Source organism: Musca domestica, unplaced genomic scaffold, assembly GCF_030504385.1.
Source record: "Musca domestica strain aabys unplaced genomic scaffold, Musca_domestica.polishedcontigs.V.1.1 66, whole genome shotgun sequence".
NCBI lineage: Eukaryota > Metazoa > Arthropoda > Insecta > Diptera > Muscidae > Musca > Musca domestica.
Genome location: NW_026712376.1, coordinates 3,472,699 through 3,490,510, shown reverse-complemented (window position 1 = coordinate 3,490,510; position 17,812 = coordinate 3,472,699). Strand labels below are relative to the sequence as shown.

The window sequence follows — 17,812 nt, the reverse complement described above, 5'->3', positions numbered from 1 at the left end:
GAGACAATTCTCTTCCAGGAGGTTAAGTACTCACAGAGAACTGCTTGTGTCGAATTTCAGACAATTCCATTGGAAAATGTGGATAAAATGATCAAAATACCGAATATCAGGGGGGTACCGTTATGTGGGCGCTATACGATATCGTGGATGTGCATAGATAATTCTCTCTTAGGGGATAAAGTACTGACATGGAAGTCCTTGAGTGGATTTTCAGACAATCCCATTTATAAATTTGGCCACAATCATCAAAATACCGAATATTGGGAGGAACCGTTATATGGATATCGTGGACCCACATAGACAATACACTTTCAGGGGGTAAAGTACTCACAAATTTCATTGAAAAATGGGGCTAAAATCATCAAAGTACCGAGTATGGGGGGTACCGTCATATGCGGGCTGTACGATATCTTGGACCGCTATAGCACATCTTCGAACTTGACCTGCCTGCAGACAAAAGACAGATCTGTGCAAAATTAGCTTCCTACGTTAATTCGTTTTGACTGCAGCGTGATTACAACAGACAGGAGAGGCCTTAATCGTCTTAGAGTTTTAAGCTGATCAAGAATATATACACTTTGTTATGTCTAAACTTATTTTTTCGATGAGTTATAAACAGAATGATGAACTTAATATACGCTCCATACTATGTGTGGTGGAGGGTATAAAACATGTCTATATAACAGTTTAAAAATAAATGTATAAATTGTAAAATAATAGTGGCTGATTGCCTCACCCATGCCCAGAAGAAACGGTTGGAACTAGAATCTTCGAATATGACAATTAGGAAGCTGTTGACGGGTAGTTGGATGAACGACGGGATTTTTGGAAATCCATTCTAAAAGGTACCAAAATGTACCATAAACTGCTTTTCTTGACTAGAATTGATTACTTTTGGGGCTAAAATCTTAAAATCGCACTAACGGATCGGGACAGCGGTACATCTATTTATTTTCAAAATATTGACCCTTTTATTTTTCATTTTCTCAGCTGACCTAAGTCTGATATATATTAATTACCAGGTTTGGACTATATCGGATACTAACTTTCCTCAATATGAGTTTTTGTTGTTATCTGGAAAATGTGAATTTATGTATGGGAGGGACCAATAAATTTCATCTGTGGTTGATAGAAATATTGAGATACCCGAAGATTGAAGAATATATAAACAAGAACTTTTAATACCATCCAACATTTGGAAAAAAATCGTCGAAAAATTCGGTTCAAATGAAATTCTTTATATGAGGGCTATACGAAGACGAGAACCTGCATACGCAATTTTTTGCCATTGGCTGTAGTAGCGATTCCGAATTTGGAAATACGAATTTTAAAACAATGCCGGTATATAATGTCTTTAATACCATAAAAAGGCCAAATATTGGGAGGCACCTTAATATAGGGACTATATGAATTTAAATTACTTAAATACCGAATATGAGTGCCATATGAAAGCATGGAAAGGTGATTTCCTGTTATAAGAAGTAGTACCCGAGTATTAAATTTGAAATAATTCCAGCGAATAAATGTGGCAGAAATCGCAAAAAACCTTATATCAGGAGTTGCCGTTTTATGGGTATTGTACCAAACCTTACACCTATATAGATATTTCTATCCAATGATGTATTTTACATACCGGGAACACAAACTGCCAATTTACAGCGAATTCGTTTTAAAGATTTGACAAAAAAAAACTCAAAACACCCTAAATCTGTACACCTAAAAATTTAGGATTCGCTCCATAAATATGTACTAAATACAGGGTGAGATGAAAAAACGGCAACCAACTTCAGACTGCTGTTATTTCTAAGCCACGACAGCTTTTTAAATTATTCCAGTGACAGCTCATTATATGACTTACTAGCGTACAAAAGCATTTTGGTGAGAATTTTCCAGAAAAAAAGTTATTCTTGATGGAATTCAAGCGTGATAGTGTGATTTCTTTATATTTGACTGGAAAACCACAAGTGGCTATCGTTAGAGTACTCCAGCATTTAAATGTTAATAAATCTTTTGTGTCTCGTACCAACGCTCGTTACCGTGATACTGGTAGCGTAGCCCAACATTAAGGAAGTGGATGGAGAAAACAGCAACATCAGCAGAAATGGTTGGAAAGTAAAGAAGCGACTTGATCGAAACCCGCGTCACAGTGTCTGAAAAATGGCTCATGAGCTGAACATATCGCAATATTCCATTCGGCAAATATTGATAAATGAGCTCCGGGTAAAATCCCAAAAAGTCGCTCTCCGCTCATTTTAATCGACCGTGGCATCAGAATAAATGCTGAATATTATCTTGGACACGCGAACATTTTGGCCGCAGACCTTGGACATTCCAACAGGACTCAGTACCATCGCACTCAGCGCCCGCCATTCCAGAATGGTTACAAAAATCAATGGCCGCCAAAATCTCCGGATATCAATCCGTTGGACTATTGTGTCTGAAGTATTTTGGAAAGCAAGGTTGGCACTAAAATATACCAAAGTGCCGATCACCTCAAGCAGGCGCTTCTCTGGGAAGGGGCCAAAATACTTCAGAGCAACATTCGGCTGTAATTAAGACAATTGGGGGCCAATCGTAAAATTTATAGCATTATCTGATAGGAGGATTATTTTTGCGCCACCTTGTACTATACAAATATTATATTTATATAACACTTATACGATGAATATATTAATATATACTACACTATATAAAGTATTTCCTTCAAGTAGCAAATTGCGAGATGCGCCTTAAAGTATGTTATAAAAATGCTTAACATAAATTTAGAAAAAGTAGCTTTACATATGATTCTAACATTATGTGAATCCTAGCCTTTGCATTGTAATTCCAAAGAAAACCAAAAACAGTGACAACTTACCCATCAGAACCAAAAGCTTTCAATTCACGATCTAAGGTCTCCTTGACATTTTGTTGGGAATACAAGCCAATTGGGGAGTTGAATTGTTTGTGCACCAATTTACGTTGAACAGCAGCCATTTTTTTATTGTATTTGTATTAGTGTTATTATCGAAAAAATGTGTTTAAATGATTATATTTCAATTCTGGAAAATATGAAAAATTGCTTGATTAATTTCTGCGAATTGTTTATTGTCTTTGTGAGTAATAAAGCCTTTGACCACGGACAACTGGTTGATGAATGATGTTTTTTTCTGAAAATAAAACGAAAAAAAAAAATTATTAAAACATATGAAATTTCAAATTGTCAAAGAGTCATCAAATGTTTGTTGTTGTTAAAGAGAGTAGGTATCTAGGGGCTGCATTTTTTGTTCTACTAAAATATGAAATGAAAAATATTTTCTTTGTAAAACGTTTCATTTCACATTTACATAGAAGAAAGAATGGACCCCCAGCCTCAGATTTGCAACAATGTTGGTGTATGTTTGTGAGTTTGAGAATATATGTATGACATTTTGAGGCAACATGAACATCAAAATCATTTTAATTTTGATAATGAAACCTATTCAAGTAAGTAAAGTTTATTATGATACTTGTCAATAGAAAACTGAAAAAAGGAAAAAAAAATTCTTGGGTACAAAAAATATTTTAAGTTTTAATAATGAAATCAATATTTCGAAGATAAGTATTAATAACTTGTGTACTGATGGATGGGATCACCATGCACATACAGAAGGGTTTATTGGCAGTACATTATTTAAAATGTACATAAAGTACATGTACTACGTATATATACTATTTATCCATGTTTGAACGTTACGTCTAAACTTTTATATTTAATGCAAGATGAGGGTGGCATAAAAAATAACAACAAAAAAAATCTAACCGTAAAAAATTAATTAAAAGCGGATTTATTAAAGATTTCACTTGGGTAATGGTTTCAACTGTGGTTGGATTCTTGTTTTATGAAAATATAAAATGAAAAATATTTCCTTTATACAATTTTTCATTAGACATTTCTTTTCTTTATAAAAATTTTTATTTCATATTTTCATATGTAGAACAAGAATTGACGCCCAAATCATTTGCATGAGCTCAAAGGAGGTCGTCCGATTATCTTTTCAATATTAAAATAAACAATCTGTGTCTCTGTAATTCACATTTCAAGTACAACCTTGTTCGAGCTCTGCAACTCAGGTGGTAACACATTTATTTTCATATTGGACCATCGTATATGTGGTGTCCGTTGGAATTGCAATTTTCGAATTTCGAAAAAAGGAAAGTTGTGCTCAATTGTGCCGCAAATCTTTTTTTCAAAATTCGCTAAAAATTCCTGAAATATTCGAAGAAAGATTTTTTCGAAAAAAATCTGAGAGTTGCAATTTTCGAATTTCGAAAAATTTAAGTTTGTGCTGAGTAGTACACGGTTTGTGCCCATTTGTGCCGTTAAATTTTTTTCGATATATCTTACCAATTTCGAAAAATACGACAATTTCGAAGGTATACCAGAATAGCAATATTCGAATTTCGAATATCCCAGAAATTTTTTCGAATTTCAACAAAAAATTTCGGCACAATTGAGCACAAACCTAGCAGAATTCAGCACAACTTTCCTTTTTTTGAAATTCGAAAATTGCAATTCCAACGGTTACCACATCCATCGTATCTTATCTATTAAAGTCACAAAGGAGGCGAATTTAGTCCTTAGTCTTTTTAGTCTTAATCTTACTGTTAACAGTTTTTCAACGGGAAATTTGGAATGGGAGTCACTGATAAACTGCAGGATAGATGTACCAAAGGATTTGTGTAAATTCAAACATTAAATCAACCAAAAGTTCTAACATGGTACTAAACTTCTAAAATGGTATTGTATAACCGATAGAGCTAACAGGTAAAAAAGCACCTAACTAAAATAAACCTAAAAAGCCGGGCCGAACTTTTAATACCCCTCATCATTTAGAAGAACCTTGACAAATTTCCAAACAAATTCCGACGAAAAATACTGCTCAAATGACAACCGTTATATGGGGGGTAAACGAAGACGTGGCCCTGCATAAGTAATTTTTGTCATAGACTGTAGTAACGGTTCCGAACTTCAAATACGCAATTTGAAACAATTCCGGTGAATAATATCGCTATAATCATGAAAATACCAAGTATCTGTGGGTACCGTTATATGGGCGCTATACTTAAAGCGTAGACCTATATAGACAATTCTCTTCTAGGGGGTAAAGTACTCAGAGGGAACCCATTGTGTGGATTTTAAAACAATTCCATTGAAAAATGTGGCAAAAATCATCGAAATACCGAACCGCGAGGAACCGTTATATAAGGGATATATGATATCGTGGACCTATATAGACAATTCTCCTTCAGGGGATGAAGTACTGACAATGAACTCCTTGTGTAAATTTATAGAAAATTCCAGTGAAAAATGTCGCTAAATCATCAACATTTTGAATATCGGGAGGTGCCGTTATATGGGGGATATACGATATCTATCGTATATAGAAAATTCACAATGAACTCTTTGTGCAGAATTTGAGATAATCCAATGAAAAATGTGTCTAAAATCATCAAAATGCCGAGAATCGGGTGGAACCATTACATGAGGGCTACACGATATCGTGGACCGATATATCCCATCTTCAAACGTGACCTGCCAGCAGACAAAGAAGATTTAAGCTAAATTTTAGCTTCCTATCTTAATTCGTTTTGACTCTAGCGTGATTACAACAGAAGGACAGGTCTAAATCGTCTTTGAATTTTACACTAATCAAGGGTCTAAAATGATTATTTCGAGAGGTACAAACGGAATGACGAACTTTATAATGCTTCCTTACTATATATATGGAAATATGGACATATGGAGTTGGTTTCGGAAATGTGTACTATAATTGTACAAAAAATACTGAATGGTACAATATTTGGTATTGGGTGAGGGATATAGATAAAATTTTGAGTTTTGATATTTCGATTATGGTATCTGTGTTTAAGATTTGGCAGTGATTTGGAAATGTGTCCTTTATTTATACGAAAAGGGATAGGGCTGGAATCCTTAAATTTGATATTTTATGTCTTTTTTGTTATCTGAAATTGAGATATGGATTTGGTTTTGGAAATGTGTACAATAATTGCATGAAAAGTACTAAATTTGGTACAGTTTGGTATTAGGTGAACAGACAGTGCTTGAAGTCTGAAATCTGCTATTAGGGTCGATATTCATGTGCATCCTAAACATATGGAGGTGGTTTCGGAAATATGTACTATAATTGTACGAAAAATTATGAATGGTACTATATTTGTTATGAGGTGAAGGGTTAGAGACAAAATTCTTAAATTTGATATTTATATTACTGAGTATCTGTGTATGCATCCTATGCTTGTACGATTAGTACTAAATAGTACTAAAATGTGTATGGGACGGACTGGAATCCTCAAAATTGTTATTGAAATAATATCGGTGAATAATGTCGCTAAATCATCATCAAAATAACGAATATAGGGAGGTACCGTTATATGGGGGCTATACGAAGACATTGGCCTGCACAGACAATTTTCTGTCAAAGGTAAAAGTATCCATTGCAAATTTCGAGTTCCAAATTTGAAAAAAATCCGGTGAATGGAATAAATGCCGAATATTATCGCGAAAGTATTCTGGAGGGTGTATTAAAGCCTTGGGCTCGCAAACATTTTGGCCGCAGACCTTGGACATTCCAACAGGACTCAGTTCGCGCCACCCAAGAATGGTTACAACATGAGGTTCTTCGCTTCATTTCCAGTGCACAATGGCCACCAAAATCTCCGGTTACCAATCCGTTGGTCTATTGTGCCTGGAGTATTTTGGAAAGCAAGGTTGGCACTACAAAAATACCAAAGTGTCGATCACCTCAAGCAAACGCTTCGCCGGGAATGGGCCAAAATACCGCAGAGCAACATTCGGGCAGCGTTTCATTGGCCGTTTGAAGGCCATAATTCGTGCCAAAGGTGGCCAACAAATTTATACAAATTCTAAAATTGGATGCTATTTCTGAAATTTTTTCTTTTATTCAATAAAATTAAAAAAAATGTAAAAATTATGGCGTTTGACTTTGTTGCACTTCTTTTTATCTTACCCTGTATATAGCTATCAACATTTGATCAAAAAACCAATTATTGGAAATGGGAGTTTTTGCTGGATGCATGTTTACAGTATCGCATTATCGACATCACATTATTGCAGTTTTCCCTTGTTTGTAAAATCATATTTAATGTTTTCTTTTTACCAAAATTATTTAAAAACTACAAATTCCTAACATTTTGATACGACCGTAGGCCATAATTCTATCATGTCTTATCTAAATATCCCGACATGGCCATATTCAATTGCATTCCATGGCCTTGTGTTTTATTTAATTTTGTAACCATCCAGGGCGATAATTAAATGTAACGGGCCAATTACAGCCAAACATATTCAATTCAATTAAATCTATGACTGTTGAACAGGAACACACACACAGGCCAACGCTCGCCGCTGCCAGATTTAACTGGGCAAATTCCGCAACATAGATACATACCAACATGGGCTGCCATGCCTGCGTAATTGGAATTGACGAGAACGGACTTCCGATATGTAATGTTCCATTATAAAATTGTCTGCAACCAAATTGGCATTCCCAAATAGATGGGTGGCTATGCCAGACATTCTAGTTGCGTCAGTATGTATTGATTTCATTAATGCCCCAAGGTGGTGGGGGGCATACAGCTTGTTCGCACAGTAAGCAGCCATACACAATGTTCAGGCCATACGACGACCTACAAATAGTGAAATAGCATGGCATGCGTCTATCAATTAAATAATATTATCCTTACGAGGATTAAATAACCTTCGATAACTTAACCTGTTGGTTGTTTTGTTCGATTGGTTGTTGGTATTATTGTTATTGTTGTGAGCTGGAAACCCATTCAACCAGGTTGGCTCGCCTACTAACCCGCGTGTCAATAGTCGTATAGCATAATTCAATTAATATTTACCAGGATGTGTTTAATTAAAAGCTGGTGGGTATTGTAATTGAATAAATATACTCTTCATAAGGGTATGATGTTTATGTCAGAACGATTGGTATGAAATTATTATTTTTAAAAGCGGACAGGGTATTATAACCTGGTTTTGGCTGACTGTAGACCCAGCTTTATATATAGTAAAATTAATGTCTTGAGAAGCTGAGTCGATCTAGATGCGAGTGTATCTGGCGTTTTAGACTTTGGAATCATGATATAGATATCAGTTTTGAAAGAATCGTCGGGATATTTAAATTTATTTTTTTGAATTTCGGATAGTGTCCAGGGATTAAAATTAGCAGAAAACATTTTGCGCGAAAATAGGCTATTTGGGGATTTTTTCGCTAGGAGAAATTTAGGACAGCAATTAAGGGGGGGGGGGGGATTGTGATCGGCGACTGTATGATATCCTACACCTCTGTGCGCATTTAGTAGAGCTCCCGTAACAAAAAAGTTTATATATGTAAAAGTGAAATACAGCGAAATTTTCCGAATTTCGTAGTTTGAAGATAGTAAAAGTACAAGAGTTAATGGTACGAAAAGTAGTAACAAAGAGGAAAAAATTATACAACATTTTTACTGTGCGACCGGAGAGAGCAAGAATTTTAAAATTTGCTGAGGTATCCCTATATGTGGGATGTACTAAAAGGATAACCTATAATGACAATTTTTTGCTCAATGCTCAAAATTTTGCAAATTAAATGCCAAAAAAAAAAAAATGGCCAAAAAATGATGCAAATTTTTTGATACATATTAACCAAAATTATATAAATGTATAAGTATACAAAATTCTTTTGTTCTGAGACTAACGATGGAATTTGATCTAGAATAATTCTTCCCTTCACATATTTCCCAAAACATGAAGTATAAGGGGAGATTTTGACTTGGATTGGATATGTGTTAAATTAATAGTAAAAAAAGTAAAAAAAAGTCCTATGATTATAATTTTAATTTAAAGTTCAAAGGACTAAATATGCCGAAGCATTTGTATCTGTAAAATTCGGACTTGTATTGCCCATTTGGTGCAAAATAAATTTGAAATCAGATAAATATATATATATGGGAGCTATATCCAAATCTAAACCGATCTCGATAAAATTTGTCAAAGATATTTCTGAGCTGTATTTGATATATTTCCCAAAATATTGTTGTTACAGATTTGCATATTACGGCTGTGGGTAACAAATACAACAAATCAGATGAACAATATATATGGGAGCTATAGCTATATCTGAACCGATCTTCACCAAATTTGGCATACTACCTTCTAAACTCAATTCGGTCGTATGTGCCAAATTCCATCCCATTTTGGTGCACAATAAAAGGCAAATTGGACGAACATATATATGGGAGCTATATCTAAATTTTTACCGATTATCTCCAAACTCAATAGGGTTCGTCCTTGGGCCAAACAAATGTTGTTTGGAAAATTTCATCTCAATCGGATAATAAATGCGACCTGCATTTTGTTTACAAGAATATATGGACAGACGGACGCTCAGACGGACTGACATGCATAAATCAACTCAGAAAGTGATTCTATGGAGATCCTCAAAACTAACTATGAGTCTATCTCGCTTCCTTCTCCATGTTACAAACAAATGCACAAAGACATAATACCCTGATCACCTTGCGGTGTAGGGTATAAAAAGCTAAGACATTACTTTCATAAAAAGCGTTTTATAAAAATGTTCAAATGTTCATGTGAGTGAACTTTTGATCGGTTTAAGCTGTAGAACTCCAAAAGGTTACTGCGACCTAATGAAAATTATTTTTTATACCCTACAACACTATGTGTTGGGGGTATTATAAGTTTGATTGGGCCAAAAATTATGTAACACCACGAAATATTGGTTTCCCACATAGGAAAGTATATATGGATCTTCCTATCTCGCCGAGCTGAGTCGATCTAGCTATGTATGTCCGTCCGTCCGTCTGTCCATGTTAATTTGTAATCACTCTACAGGTCGCAATTATGGCCCGAATAGAGATGGGGTTAGAGCCAGAATAGAACCCTATTGCATTTGGAGATGAACACATAATATTTAGGGGTCGAAATGGACCAAAAACTGAAAAATTTCCTGATTTTGCAGTTGCTTTACAGGTCGCAATTATAGACGAATTTAGCATGAGGCTAGAGCTTAGGGCTGGGTAGAAGCCTTTCAATTTTGGTGGTCCTCGGGTAATATTAAGTGGATGAAATAGACCATAACATTTGTGTTAAATAAAGGTCAAATTTTCCATTAAACCGGGAATATTTTTAATCCCGACGAAATCACAAATAGTATAACAGGTCAATTCTGACCGTTACGTCAATGCCGATAGTAAATATATCGGATATATATAGCGAAATATATAGGGTACATGTATACAAAGGAAGGGGATGTTAGCTATAATGCTTATATCTTAAGAATGGCTGAACCGATTTTGACAAATTTTGTCAATTCAGAATGCCCTCATGGCATATAAGTATAAAATCTAAAAAAATCACTTAAAAATATGTCAATAATGATGTTAATATAGGTTTTGTAGTATTTTGTGACATTTTTTTATTTTTTCATATATTTTTATCGCATGCGATTTTTTCAATTTGACTTATAATATTGAAGTATACATTTTGTAATATTTTTTTCACCTTACAACACAGGTTGGTGTTTTTATATACAGATTGCAATTATCGTCCAATCCTCACGAAAATTTTCATAAAGGTAGGGGTTTATGGTTTTGAAAGATGTGCGCAATATATTTAGGGGTTGAAATGGACCAACAACTGAAAATGAACCTGATTTTACAACCGTTGTAAAGGTCACAAATATAAAGCAAAGGACACGAAATCTCTTATGAAGTTAGAGTTTAGGTCTGGGGGTAGAATGGACCACTACTTTTGTGTAAAAAATACCAGCATTACTTACAGGCGATATCCCAATTACACAAAATTTGAAATTCTGGCTTTTTTATGCTGATTTCGTTGACGAATATAGCCAAATATCGTAGACAAGCAAATCACATAGATGAGTCTAAATGTGGAGATACAGAGGGGATGATCGCAAAATATTTAGGGGTTCAAATGAACCAAAAACAGAAAAAAGTTCCTGATAACAAAATTTAGACCAAATTTTACAAGAGAAGAGAGTTGAGGATAGAGAAGAAGTCTAGCATTTTGGATGACCATTGGATTATATTTAGCTGTAAAATGGACCACAACAACTTACAGCACGACGGAGTGCGTAAATATTGGGCAAATGTCCTTGGTCAAAATGCTAGGGGTAATATCTGGGAAGTGCTCCGTGACAAAATTTCAAAAGCAAAATCTTTTAAAATGGATTTGGACATAAGGGGGCTTCTAACATATTGTAGTATTGTAGGGTATCACATAGTCGGCCCCGCACGGCTATATCCTTTGCTTACTTGTTTTTATTTTTGACCTCAACGACGTATCTATTTTTGGTTAATATATATACTACTAGACGATTTGAAGTAGATTGATAAAATTTTACTCAAATGTATGTTATGTCTGACGGACTTTTGGTATTGAAAATGGGCTATGTAGGTTCACGTTTTGGTATAGCCCCCATATAACGGTACCTCCCGATATTGGGTATTTTGATTATTTTATTTATTATTTGATTTTAGCGACAATATACATGGGAATTCTTTCAAATTTGGTATTTGAAGTTCATAATGGATGCTACAGCCTATGACAGAAAATTGTCTGTGCAGGTCCACGTCTTCGTATAGCCCCCATATAACGGTACATCCCGATGTTCGGCTTTTTGATGATTTTAGCTACATTATTCACCGATTTTCTTTCAAGTTTCGTATTTGAATATTGTATGACAAGAGTTACCTATGCAGGTCCAGATCATCAAAAGGAACTATGGGTCTATCTCGTTTCCTTTTGCCTGTTACAAACAAATGCACAAAGACATAATACCCTGACCACCTTGTGGTGTAGGGTATTAAAATGATTTCTTTATCCGGTGGTTGACGATATTAAAAGTTCGGACCGTCCGAACTTAATGCTTTTTTACCTGTTTTTCATTTGCATTGTCACTATCACTTTCTAAAATATTACGGCTAGTGATTAAAACTTTTAATTAAAACTTTAATAAGAGGTATAGCAACAGCTGAATTCTTTGCATATCTTCTGTCCCGAATCATAAAACATCAGCTAATTGCCGGCGACCACAAGATTGGAATAGAAACAAGTGAAATGACAGTAAATTCGGCCGAGCAGAACCTTGAATAAACTCCACCATTTGGAAGGAACTTTGTAAAGTTTCAAAAGCAATCCGTAGGAAAAATACTGCAAAAATCATAAAAATAGCAAATATTGGGACATGTATGAGCAATTTTCTGTCATAGGATAAAATAGCCATTAGGAACCTCAAATTCCAAATTAGAATTATTTCAGGTGAAAATTTTAACACAATTTACCAAAATACCGAATATTTGTCGGTACAGTTATATGGGGACTATACCAGTATTAAGACCTATATGGACAGTTCTACACAAAGATGTTTCTTACATAATAGGGACACATGCTGCCAATTTACAAATTCGGGTTGAAACTGTAGCTAAACACCCAACAAAACCTTAAATATGTCGGTACAGTTATATCGGGAAGTATATCTAAACGTGAGGCAACATAGCTCATTTTCAGGGTTCTGCATACCTAACACACATCTGAGTAATATTTTATCAACCAAATTCATTTCGTTCGAAAGCTAGAGTCATTTCCACAGACGGACGGACATAGCTATATCGGCATATAATTTCACGCTGATCAGGAATATTTATATCATCTATGTATATAAAAATCAATTGTTGTTCGTTGGTAATGGAATCAGTTGAGAACGGCTGGGCCGATTTGCATAATTTTTTGTACAAACGTTCGTCATACCCCGAGTTAGGTTTTTAAAGAAAAAAATATTGATCACGTCTACTTTTACGCCCACTATTTCGATTTATCTAAAATCCTTATATTTGCCAGATAATGAAGATATCGGTTTGAAAATTATTACACGACATACTGTTGGCTTTCCTAAGTATTTATTTGGGGCTGAGGAACTGACCACGCCTACTTTTTAATGTATATATAAACCAATTGTTATTCGTTGGTAATTGAATCACTTGAGACCGGCTGGAACTATTTGGATATTTTTTTAAATGTTCGTCCTACCCCGACTTAGGTTTTTATGCAAAGAAAAAGTGACCACGTCCAGTTTTGCGCCCATTTTTTCTATTTATCTAAAATCCTAATATTTGCCAAAATCATCAAAATATCTGTTCCACAATTAGTATAACTCCAACCCTAGGTATCTGTTTGGGGTCAAAGGAACTGGCCACACCTACTTCTTTAAATTTTTATGTAAAAAAATTGAAAAAGTATTGTAACACATCAGTTGAAAAAGGCTGGGCTGATTTGACTCAAATTTTCTTTTGGTTATTTAGTTTCTTTTGGTGGAAACGTAGTCATGAAAGAAAATTTTGAGAAAAATCGCGGAACTGAAAAAATTGATCTTTCTATTACGATAAGGAAGTTTGTGTAAATTTTTTTCAGAATGCCTTTTGGAATTGAAAATTCTTATTGAAAACAAGTAAGCAAAGGCTATAGTCGTGTGGGGCCGACTATGTAATACCCTACAACACTACGATATGTTAGAAGCCCCCTTATGTCTATATCCATATTGGAAGATTTCGCTTTTGAAATTAGGGTTTTGACTAGGGAGATTTGCCCAATATTTAGCTCTCTTCACAGGCGTATCGATTGGCTTCAATTGTGTGATCGGAAAAACATTTCTGTTTTTGGTTAATCAATCATCTCCAAAAGCAAGAAGCCCCTTTGTATCTCCAAATTTAGACTCATCTATGTGATTTGCTTGTTGACGATATTTGGCTATATTTGTCAACGAAATCAGTATAAAAAGCCAGAAATTCGCCATTTGTGTATTTCAGATATCGCCTGTAAGTAATGCTGGTATTTTCTCACACAATATTAGTGGTCCATTGTACCCGCTGTCCTAACTCTAACTTTATGCGAGATTTCGTGTCCTTTGGTTTCTATTTCTGACCTTTATAACGGATGCAAAATCAGGAAAATTTTTAGTTGTTGGCCCATTTCAACCCCCTAATATATTGCGGACATCTTTGAAAATAACAATAGGCCTAGCCCTTCTGAGCCTAACCCTACCCTTGTGAAAATGTTCGTGAGGATCGGACAATAATTGCAATCTGTATATAATAATTGCAATCTGTATACTAAATAGTGAAGTGGATTATAGTAAGAAAAGGATTCATATACTCGGAAAATTCTTCGGAACCCTTAAAAGTAGCCTCAAATCATAGGCAACGTTATACGGGCAATATGCGCTATCGCCAAAGAGGGGTTCCCGGATCTAACCTTTTTAACCATACACAAAGGGCGCAAATATGTTGCCCTATACCCAGTAAATGTTACGACAAAGTTTTCAATTTGATATAGTCCTAGGGGTAACACGAGAATCATTTGTACAAAATATGTATCAGGTTGGTCTATATTGTGATATAGCTCCCCTTCTGGTAGAAGACCTTCGCGGAAATTTTTCAATGTCAATGTTTCGGAGTAGTGCTCATATAAAAGTACCTCCTGATTTTACCTATTTCGAGGGTTTTGATTATATTTTCGAATCGATTTGACTTAAAATGTGTGTTTAGGCTACTTTGGGGGTAGATAACCATCTTACATGGGCCTATTATAAACAGTTAATGTATACTTTTTAATATATATGCTATATTATTTAGATTCTTAACTCTCAAACTAAAACCTCTTACTGAAAAATAGGATCAGGTTTTTTGAATGACGTATTTATTTCTATTTAATCGAGTCATCATTTATACTAAATTTTGTGCCACTTATGTGAGCCATATTTGTGAATTATTATGCTTTAAAAACTATGCATTAAAGACTAAAACTACGGACCGGCAACGCGGACTGGGTCAGCTAGTTTAAATATAAAATTTCAATATTAAAATTTTCAATAAACTTGAATTTCTGTTTTATGCTCCGATTTGTTAGTTTTTATTCAATATTACAAGTGATGCCCTCTTTAATTCTGTAACATCTATTTTGATGGTCGTTACACAATATTTATAAACTATTTAAAGAATTTTGATTGGCTTTCTCAATATTACAGAAATTCGATACAATATTTTCTGTTTTTTTGTTGTTGTATTTGTATTTGCGTCGAGTGGATTAATAGCTAATAATATAGAAACAAACCAAGTGTTGTGGTATGATTTCCAGTTATTGCAATTATTGTTATTATTGCTTTAGGAAATTTTATTGTTTGTATGCAAATATGTTACTTATATTTGTCGGTATGGGTGTGTTTGTATATATATGTGTGTGTGGGAGCGTATTTGAGGTTTACTGTATTTCACACAAAAGCTTCCTGTTCATATGCATGAATATACGAAATAATATCCTGTATATGGAGTCATAACAAATCCAACATAATGATGGCAACACACTAACACAACACATATAACACACACACACACACACATACAAACCGACACAAGAGGATAAACAAAAACCACAAACAAAGTTGTGTTGCCAATTCTAAACATGTACCGGAAATGTTTACAATTGCATAAATGATGCAAAACATTGCAGTAAATGTTTCCCATACACTCACTGGTACACACACACACATTCAAATGAGCAGACATACTAGATACATACACCCGAACCTACATTGTAAGCTGGCATTTTTATATATAGACATTATGTGTGTGTGTGGGTTTGTGCATGTGTGAAAAGTGCCTAACAAATGACTGTTGCCAGGCCAATTAACTTATGACCTACTGTGGCAACAGACACCATTTTCCAGCTGCAACACACCGTCGCCTTTGCCATGTAAAAATAATAAACAAACGCACACACTCACACGCATAAGAAATGCATAAGGCGAGAGAAATCAAAAACAAATATTTGTTCGCCAACAACAACCTGGAGGTTATTCAAGTAGCTTTTTACCGTCCTAAGACGGAAGATAAGTACGACATTTAATTTATGCATCCACAGAAAAAACAAAAAAGGGAAGAGAAAAAAACATTGTACACCACCAGATTGACACTTTAACAGAGGGTAATGATAGCTTTTTGCCTGGTATATCATTTCTTAAATTACAGTGAGACAAGAGTTTATGGATACTGGAATTTTCGGAGCAAGAATTTTGTAATCACACGTCATTATGGCATATATATTACAAGATAATGAAAAAACATCAGCATTATTTAAAACTTAACGTAACCGGTCCATGCTTTTCGCCGCCGAAGTTAGGACCTTTCATTCACAATGAATGAACCTAAAATATGTCGATAATTCAAAATTTCATAGTTAAATAAATCCTACTTAGAGAGAACACATATTCAGAACCACTTCACCTTACTATGGAGGGCATATATTATTTTCAATTCATTTTAAACTTCTTGAAGTAATCACGTTAGACCCTACAAAGAAAGAAGCAAAAATTTGCCTGCCATATGTGCCATTTTCACCAGTACTTTACTACACCTTTCCAGACGTAATGCCAAACTTTTTTATTGTTATTCCAAAATTTGATTTGTTATTCGAATCATTCGCATTGTAATTCGAAATATTGTAAATCGAATCATTCCATTTTTTAATTGTAATTCGAATGATTCAATTAGTAATCTTAAAGGGAATGATTCGAATTACAAATGTAGTCATTCGAACTACAATTGGAATGATTCGAATCACAATTTGAATAATTCTCTTTACAACTGGAATAATTCGAAATACAAATGGAAGAATCACAATTACAAATGAAACAAGTTAGCAAAGGCTATAGTCGTGCGGGGCCGACAATGTGATACCCTATAACACTATAATATGAAAGTACAAATCTTTCAAAATGGATTTGGACATAAGGGGGCTTGTCCAAATCCATTTTGAAAGATTTCGCTTTTGAATTATTATTATTACTCTCAACATTTTGACCAGGAAAATTTGCCCAATATTTACGTACCCCGATATTTGTCTATATTCGTCAACGAAATCAGCATAAACAAGTAAAAAACTGTACGTTCTCCCTCCACTATTTGGTACAAATTTGGCAATTTCCCAAAAAAAAAAAAATAAATAAATAAATAAATAAAATCCATTAACAATTCTGTTAAAATCATAAAAATACCGAATGCTTATACGAAGACATGGACCTGCATAGGCAACTTTTGTCATAAGTTATTACAATATTTAAATGCGAAACTTGAAGAAAAATCTGTTTATAATGTAGCTAAAATCATCAAAATGCCGAATATGGGGGTACCGTTATACGGGGGCTATACGAAGACGTGACAATCTTCTGGTATGGACTGAAGTATCAATTACGAACTTCATATGCGAAATTTGAAACAATCGCGGTAAAAAATGTCGCTAAAATCATCAAAATACCGAATATCGGGGGGTACGGCGTATGGGGGCTATACGAACACGTGGACCTACATGGCTCATTTTTATACCCTACACCACAAGGTGGTCAGGGTATTATGTCTTTGTGCATTTGTTTGTAAAATAGTTCCTATTGATGATATGCATAGAATCACATTCTGAGTCGATTTATGCATGTCCGTCCGTCCGTCTGACCATGTATTTTTGTAAACAAAGTACAGTTCGCATTTATTGTCCTATCCAGATGAAATTTTGCACAAATCATTTGTTTGGCCCAAGGACGAACCCTATTGAAATTGGAGATAATCGGTCAAAATTTAGATATAGCTCCCATATATATATTCGTCCGATTTGCCTTTTATTGTGCACCAAACGTGTAATATCGGGCCTGAAAATAAGTATGCCAAATTTGATCGAAAT

At 34.6% G+C, this 17,812-nt stretch overlaps 1 protein-coding gene across 1 annotated transcript in view; it reads right to left on the bottom strand.

Moving 5' to 3' along the window:
* LOC131805914 (uncharacterized) overlaps nt 1-17,812 on the bottom strand; it is a 225,227-nt gene that overhangs the window by 193,166 nt on the left and 14,249 nt on the right. The window contains exons 2-3 of the mRNA XM_059129699.1: nt 3,124-3,149; nt 2,858-3,041 (exon numbers count right to left, since the gene is read on the bottom strand). Of these exons, the coding sequence (XP_058985682.1) occupies nt 2,858-2,976 (119 nt within the window). The 5' untranslated portion in view covers nt 2,977-3,041; nt 3,124-3,149. The remainder of the gene's footprint in view (nt 1-2,857; nt 3,042-3,123; nt 3,150-17,812) is intronic.